Source organism: Oncorhynchus gorbuscha, linkage group LG14 (genome assembly GCF_021184085.1).
Source record: "Oncorhynchus gorbuscha isolate QuinsamMale2020 ecotype Even-year linkage group LG14, OgorEven_v1.0, whole genome shotgun sequence".
Lineage (NCBI taxonomy): Eukaryota > Metazoa > Chordata > Actinopteri > Salmoniformes > Salmonidae > Oncorhynchus > Oncorhynchus gorbuscha.
This window is the reverse complement of record NC_060186.1, coordinates 74,827,849-74,836,513: the sequence shown is the minus strand read 5'-3', so window position 1 is coordinate 74,836,513 and position 8,665 is coordinate 74,827,849. Positions and strand designations below refer to the sequence as shown.

The 8,665-nt window shown below is 42.7% G+C and overlaps 1 protein-coding gene across 1 annotated transcript in view; it reads right to left on the bottom strand.

Annotated features, from left to right (window-relative positions):
* Positions 1 to 8,665, bottom strand: part of actc1a (actin alpha cardiac muscle 1a) — a 48,786-nt gene that overhangs the window by 3,951 nt on the left and 36,170 nt on the right. The window contains exons 2-3 of the mRNA XM_046298978.1: positions 563 to 716; positions 169 to 297 (exon numbers count right to left, since the gene is read on the bottom strand). Coding sequence (XP_046154934.1) covers positions 169 to 297; positions 563 to 691 — 258 coding nt within the window. The 5' untranslated portion in view covers positions 692 to 716. The remainder of the gene's footprint in view (positions 1 to 168; positions 298 to 562; positions 717 to 8,665) is intronic.

Sequence of the window (8,665 nt, the reverse complement as noted above, 5' to 3'; positions counted from 1 at the left end):
GCTTTTTTTTAAATATTTACGTGTTTCGATAAGTCTTAACTTAATTTTGGATAGTATCCTTCACTTCCAGTCTCTAAGTATATGTGTATCTTGACAAATTAAGTGCTGCTTTTATCATCTTACAATCGTGTCCAATATCTCTAGTAGCATCTCGTCTCTCATACCCACCTTCTCCATGTCGTCCCAGTTGGTGATGATGCCGTGCTCGATGGGGTACTTCAGAGTCAGGATACCTCTCTTGCTCTGAGCCTCGTCTCCCACATAGCTGTCCTTCTGTCCCATACCCACCATCACGCCCTACATAGAGGGGAAGCATAGGTCAGGAGAGTTCACCATACGCACAACGCGTGGATCAAACTTTACCCCACATTTACGCATGGCTAGACGTGCGTCTTATTACCAATGCAATGCTACAAACGTAAACTACACTACATTATCTGTATCACTACATCACAATATGTCACCTTATAGCCTCGTAACTTTTACGTCATGGCATAAGTACACAAACAAATCCGTTAGTAACCGGCAATGGCTATCCGTTCTTTCTCAGCAAGTAGCGTACCTGGTGACGGGGGCGTCCAACGATGGATGGGAACACAGCGCGGGGAGCGTCATCACCGGCGAACCCAGCCTTGACCAGGCCAGAGCCGTTGTCGCACACGAGGGCAGTAGTCTCATCGTCGTCACACATGATTGGTCTTGTTTAGGATGACCTTCTGTTGGGAGGAGAGGCACGGCGGTAAGAGCTCCGTCTGGGCGCTTATTACAGTAACACAATAACAAACACCCAGTACATGAGCTTATCATTAGACTGGAGGCTACCTCTATGCATTAATTAACAGTTAAGCACTATAGCGACATTGAAGCACCTGTTACATTAAAGACTAGTGAATTATCATATCATAATGGTTTTATATAAACAGTACTGCACTGCTTATTTTCATGATGTAAGTCGCTCTGGATAAGAGCGTCTGCTAAATGACTTAAATGTAAATGTAAATGTATGATATCTGTTTTTTTTAATGTTGTCATACTTTCACTATTTCAAAGTGCAAATATTTCAAATGTTCCTAGAAAGACCTTTTCAAAAGTGTTGTTGAAATAACCTAGCCCTCTTACGGGCCACTGATAACCTATCTTCTCCCTCTTTGTCAGAGCTTCCCTGTAAAGCCAAAAAGGGACATAGTAGAGCCCCCCACACCACAGTCTCTATTCTTAGCCATGGCCCTTGTCATTCCAAAAAGCAGCCTCACGGAACACTACATCCCCTCCCTCTCCCTCCTCTACCCCTTTCCTCCCCCCTCCTCCCCTATCTCTAACAGAGCTATGTCGCAGCTGAAGGAGCTTGTCTGTTGACAAGTAACAGTTGTGGCCTATAGGTCCCTCCTCAGCTGTCGGCACAACAGTAACTCCTGTTTCCCATGGATGGGAGCTGGACAGAATGTGCTACTGTCCCTCCAGTCCCTCTCCAAACCTGCCTCTATCCTTCCATCCATCCTTCTATCCCTTCATCCATCCCTCTATCCTTCCATCCATCCCTCTATCCTTCCATCCATCCCTCTATCCTTACATCCATCCATCCCTATATCCTTACATCCATCCATCCCTATATCCTTACATCCATCCATCCTTCTATCCCTTCATCCATCTTTCCATCCCCCTCTCCAGCCCTGGTCTGACAGATTCCTTGAAAGCAAGTGTTACTATCCCTCCAGTCACCTCTCTCTATACCTCTATCCTTCCTTCCTTCCTATTATCATTGCGTTTACTTGATAGCTACCTACACAAATAGCTAGCTAGAACAAAGTGTTAAGAAATTCATTTAAAAAGATTAAAAGTAATACAAATAAGTTATCCAGTAGGCACCTTCCTTCCTTCCTTCCTTCCTTCCTTCCTTCCTTCCTTCCTTCCTTCCCTCCCCAGCCCGCAGCTCCCTTCAAAGCATGTGTTACTGTCCCTCCATACCTCCCTCCAGGCCACCTCTCTCTCTATCGCTTCATCCGTCTATCACTCTATCCATCACCCTACAGCCAGCTTCATCTGTCTATCCATCACCCTACAGCCAGCCAGCCCCTAAGTCTGATCCCTCCAACCCTGGCTTGACAGCTCCCTTCATTTAGTGGCCTAGAGGCCTGGCAGCTCCCTTCATTAGTGGCCTAGAGGCCTGGCAGCTCCCTTCATTAGTGGCCTAGAGGCCTGGCAGCTCCCTTCATTAGTGGCCTAGAGGCCTGGCAGCTCCATTCATTAGTGGCCTAGAGGCCTGGCAGCTCCCTTCATTAGTGGCCTAGAGGCCTGGCAGCTCCCTTCATTAGTGGCCTAGAGGCCTGGCAGCTCCCTTCATTAGTGGCCTAGAGGCCTGGCAGCTCCCTTAATTAGTGGTCTAGAGGCCTGGCAGCTCCCTTCGTTAGTGGCCTAGAGGCCTGGCAGCTGGTCAGTGTGTGGTCATTAGTAACCTGGTCAGGAAGCCTGAGGCTTGGTCAGGATGCCTGGCCAGTGGTCAGGAGTCGGAAGGCCTGGTATTACACAGTGGCCACTCACAGTGCCCCCCCCCACCTCTAATCCACCAGAGCCACAGGTCACTGTTCACACGTGTTGCCACCAGCATGGCCTGTCACCAGCATGTGTTGCCAACAGCATGGCATGTCAATCAATCACAACAAGCCCTGGCTGCCGGGCAACTGCTACAGTCCTGTACTCTCTTTCTCCCCATTCAACTCCCTTCATTTATCCCATTTCTATCTTCAGCTCTTTCTTTCTCCTAATATTCTTTCTTCACAATTTCACTCAAAACGATTAATTCTCAAGCTCTCTCATGAACATCCTTCTCTAAAAGCCAAGTAGGTAGACACCCATTGAAGTAGGTAGACACCCATTGCAGGTGATAACTCTACAGGTGATCTCTATGTGTTCTCTCTTTCAATTACAATAGTAGCTCCCGGCTGTTAAACCAAGATCCTGGCGTTTCTTCCCTTTCCAAAATGACAACAACACAGTGCCCAATGCTCTCTAAGAATAGCTGACAAAGTGTGGATCCTTTCCTAGCACTAACAAGTCATGTAGCCATCTTCCTCTCAGCACCCCTCTCCCTGTCGTCGTCTGTCTGGAGTAGTACAATAATCAATTAAACAGAGCGGCTACAGGTACTGGGCAGTACTGAGTCCAGTAGAGAAACAGTGTTATAGACAGTACTGAGTCCAGTAGAGAAACAGTGTTATAGACAGTACTGAGTCCACTAGAGAAACAGTGTTATAGACAGTACTGAGTCCAGTAGAGAAACAGTGTTATAGACAGTACTGAGTCCAGTAGAGAAACAGTGTTATAGACAGTACTGAGTCCACTAGAGAAACAGTGTTATAGACAGTACTGAGTCCACTAGAGAAACAGTGTTATAGACAGTACTGAGTCCAGTAGAGAAACAGTGTTATAGACAGTAGTGAGTCCAGTAGAGAAACAGTGTTATAGACAGTACTGAGTCCACTAGAGAAACAGTGTTATAGACAGTACTGAGTCCAGTAGAGAGAGAAACAGTGTTATAGACAGTACTGAGTCCAGTAGAGAAACAGTGTTATAGACAGTACTGAGTCCAGTAGAGAGAGAAACAGTGTTATAGACAGTACTGAGTCCAGTAGAGAAACAGTGTTATAGACAGTACTGAGTCCAGTAGAGAAACAGTGTTATAGACAGTACTGAGTCCAGTAGAGAAACAGTGTTATAGACAGTACTGAGTCCAGTAGAGAAACAGTGTTATAGACAGTACTGAGTCCAGTAGAGAAACAGTGTTATAGACAGTACTGAGTCCAGTAGAGAAACAGTGTTATAGACAGTACTGAGTCCAGTAGAGAAACAGTGTTATAGACAGTACTGAGTCCACTAGAGAAACAGTGTTATAGACAGTACTGAGTCCACTAGAGAGAAACAGTGTTATAGACAGTACTGAGTCCAGTAGAGAAAAACAGTGTTATAGACAGTACTGAGTCCAGTAGAGAAAAACAGTGTTATAGACAGTACTGAGTCCAGTAGAGAAACAGTGTTATAGACAGTACTGAGTCCAGTAGAGAAACAGTGTTATAGACAGTACTGAGTCCACTAGAGAAACAGTGTTATAGACAGTACTGAGTCCAGTAGAGAAACAGTGTTATAGACAGTACTGAGTCCACTAGAGAAACAGTGTTATAGACAGTACTGAGTCCACTAGAGAAACAGTGTTATAGACAGTACTGAGTCCACTAGAGAAACAGTGTTATAGACAGTACTGAGTCCAGTAGAGAAACAGTGTTATAGACAGTACTGAGTCCAGTAGAGAAACAGTGTTATAGACAGTACTGAGTCCACTAGAGAAACAGTGTTATAGACAGTACTGAGTCCAGTAGAGAGAGAAACAGTGTTATAGACAGTACTGAGTCCAGTAGAGAAACAGTGTTATAGACAGTACTGAGTCCAGTAGAGAGAGAAACAGTGTTATAGACAGTACTGAGTCCAGTAGAGAAACAGTGTTATAGACAGTACTGAGTCCACTAGAGAAACAGTGTTATAGACAGTACTGAGTCCAGTAGAGAAACAGTGTTATAGACAGTACTGAGTCCACTAGAGAAACAGTGTTATAGACAGTACTGAGTCCAGTAGAGAAACAGTGTTATAGACAGTACTGAGTCCAGTAGAGAAACAGTGTTATAGACAGTACTGAGTCCAGTAGAGAAACAGTGTTATAGACAGTACTGAGTCCACTAGAGAAACAGTGTTATAGACAGTACTGAGTCCACTAGAGAAACAGTGTTATAGACAGTACTGAGTCCACTAGAGAAACAGTGTTATAGACAGTACTGAGTCCAGTAGAGAAACAGTGTTATAGACAGTACTGAGTCCAGTAGAGAGAGAAACAGTGTTATAGACAGTACTGAGTCCAGTAGAGAAACAGTGTTATAGACAGTACTGAGTCCAGTAGAGAAACAGTGTTATAGACAGTACTGAGTCCAGTAGAGAAACAGTGTTATAGACAGTACTGAGTCCAGTAGAGAAACAGTGTTATAGACAGTACTGAGTCCAGTAGAGAAACAGTGTTATAGACAGTACTGAGTCCAGTAGAGAAACAGTGTTATAGACAGTACTGAGTCCACTAGAGAAACAGTGTTATAGACAGTACTGAGTCCACTAGAGAGAGAAACAGTGTTATAGACAGTACTGAGTCCACTAGAGAGAGAAACAGTGTTATAGACAGTACTGAGTCCACTAGAGAGAGAAACAGTGTTATAGACAGTACTGAGTCCACTAGAGAAACAGTGTTATAGACAGTACTGAGTCCAGTAGAGAGAGAAACAGTGTTATAGACAGTACTGAGTCTAGTAGAGAAACAGTGTTATAGACAGTACTGAGTCCACTAGAGAAACAGTGTTATAGACAGTACTGAGTCCAGTAGAGAAACAGTGTTATAGACAGTACTGAGTCCACTAGAGAAACAGTGTTATAGACAGTACTGAGTCCACTAGAGAAACAGTGTTATAGACAGTACTGAGTCCACTAGAGAAACAGTGTTATAGACAGTACTGAGTCCAGTAGAGAAACAGTGTTATAGACAGTACTGAGTCCAGTAGAGAAACAGTGTTATAGACAGTACTGAGTCCACTAGAGAAACAGTGTTATAGACAGTACTGAGTCAGTAGAGTCCAGAGAAAACAGTGTTATAGACAGTACTGAGTCCAGTAGAGAAACAGTGTTATAGACAGTACTGAGTCCAGTAGAGAAACAGTGTTATAGACAGTACTGAGTCCAGTAGAGAAACAGTGTTATAGACAGTACTGAGTCCACTAGAGAAACAGTGTTATAGACAGTACTGAGTCCAGTAGAGAAACAGTGTTATAGACAGTACTGAGTCCAGTAGAGAAACAGTGTTATAGACAGTACTGAGTCCAGTAGAGAAACAGTGTTATAGACAGTACTGAGTCCAGTAGAGAAACAGTGTTATAGACAGTACTGAGTCCAGTAGAGAAACAGTGTTATAGACAGTACTGAGTCCACTAGAGAAACAGTGTTATAGACAGTACTGAGTCCAGTAGAAACAGTGTTATAGACAGTACTGAGTCCAAGAGAAACAGTGTTATAGACAGTACTGAGTCCAGTAGAGAAACAGTGTTATAGAAACAGTGTTATTAGACAGTACTGAGTCCAGTAGAGAAACAGTGTTATAGACAGTACTGAGTCCAGTAGAGAGAAACAGTGTTATAGACAGTACTGAGTCCAGTAGAGAAACAGTGTTATAGACAGTACTGAGTCCACTAGAGAAACAGTGTTATAGACAGTACTGAGTCCAGTAGAGAAACAGTGTTATAGACAGTACTGAGTCCACTAGAGAAACAGTGTTATAGACAGTACTGAGTCCACTAGAGAAACAGTGTTATAGACAGTACTGAGTCCACTAGAGAAACAGTGTTATAGACAGTACTGAGTCCAGTAGAGAAACAGTGTTATAGACAGTAGTGAGTCCAGTAGAGAAACAGTGTTATAGACAGTACTGAGTCCACTAGAGAAACAGTGTTATAGACAGTACTGAGTCCAGTAGAGAGAGAAACAGTGTTATAGACAGTACTGAGTCCAGTAGAGAAACAGTGTTATAGACAGTACTGAGTCCAGTAGAGAAACAGTGTTATAGACAGTACTGAGTCCAGTAGAGAAACAGTGTTATAGACAGTAGTACTGAGTCCAGTAGAGAAACAGTGTTATAGACAGTACTGAGTCCACTAGAGAAACAGTGTTATAGACAGTACTGAGTCCAGTAGAGAGAAAACAGTGTTATAGACAGTACTGAGTCCAGTAGAGAAACAGTGTTATAGACAGTACTGAGTCCACTAGAGAAACAGTGTTATAGACAGTACTGAGTCCAGTAGAGAAACAGTGTTATAGACAGTACTGAGTCCAGTAGAGAAACAGTGTTATAGACAGTACTGAGTCCAGTAGAGAAACAGTGTTATAGACAGTACTGAGTCCAGTAGAGAAACAGTGTTATAGACAGTACTGAGTCCACAGTGTTATAGACAGTACTGAGTCCAGTAGAGAAACAGTGTTATAGACAGTACTGAGTCCACTAGAGAAACAGTGTTATAGACAGTACTGAGTCCAGTAGAGAGAGAAACAGTGTTATAGACAGTACTGAGTCCAGTAGAGAGAGAAACAGTGTTATAGACAGTACTGAGTCCAGTAGAGAAACAGTGTTATAGACAGTACTGAGTCCAGTAGAGAAACAGTGTTATAGACAGTACTGAGTCCAGTAGAGAAACAGTGTTATAGACAGTACTGAGTCCAGTAGAGAAACAGTGTTATAGACAGTACTGAGTCCAGTAGAGAAACAGTGTTATAGACAGTACTGAGTCCAGTAGAGAAACAGTGTTATAGACAGTACTGAGTCCAGTAGAGAAACAGTGTTATAGACAGTACTGAGTCCACTAGAGAAACAGTGTTATAGACAGTACTGAGTCCACTAGAGAAAAACAGTGTTATAGACAGTACTGAGTCCACTAGAGAAACAGATAGAAGTACAGTGTTATAGACAGTACTGAGTCCAGTCTAGAGAGAAACAGTGTTATAGACAGTACTGAGTCCAGTAGAGAAACAGTGTTATAGACAGTACTGAGTCCAGTAGAGAAACAGTGTTATAGACAGTACTGAGTCCAGTAGAGAAACAGTGTTATAGACAGTACTGAGTCCACTAGAGAAACAGTGTTATAGACAGTACTGAGTCCACTAGAGAAAAACAGTGTTATAGACAGTACAGTGTTATGTTATAGACAGTACTGAGTCCACTAGAGAAAAACAGTGTTATAGACAGTACTGAGTCCACTAGAGAAACAGTGTTATAGACAGTACTGAGTCCATAGAGAAACAGTGTTAGTCCACTGAGTCCAGAGAAACAGTGTTAGAGAAACAGTGTTACAGTGTTATAGACAGTACTGAGTCCAGTAGAGAAACAGTGTTATAGACAGTACTGAGTCCAGTAGAGAAACAGTGTTATAGACAGTACTGAGTCCAGTAGAGAGAACAGTGTTATAGAACAGTGTTAGTCCAGTAGAGAAACAGTGTTATAGACAGTACTGAGTCCAGTAGAGAAACAGTGTTATAGACAGTACTGAGTCCACTAGAGAAACAGTGTTATAGACAGTACTGAGTCCAGTAGAGAAACAGTGTTATAGACAGTACTGAGTCCACTAGAGAAACAGTGTTATAGACAGTACTGAGTCCAGTAGAGAAACAGTGTTATAGACAGTACTGAGTCCAGTAGAGAAACAGTGTTATAGACAGTACTGAGTCCAGTAGAAACAGTGTTATAGACAGTACTGAGTCCAGTAGAGAAACAGTGTTATAGACAGTACTGAGTCCAGTAGAGAAACAGTGTTATAGACAGTACTGAGTCCACTAGAGAAACAGTGTTATAGACAGTACTGAGTCCAGTAGAGAGAGAAACAGTGTTATAGACAGTACTGAGTCCAGTAGAGAGAGAAACAGTGTTATAGACAGTACTGAGTCCAGTAGAGAAACAGTGTTATAGACAGTACTGAGTCCAGTAGAGAAACAGTGTTATAGACAGTACTGAGTCCAGTAGAGAAACAGTGTTATAGACAGTACTGAGTCCACTAGAGAAACAGTGTTATAGACAGTGTTATAGTACTGAGTCCAGTAG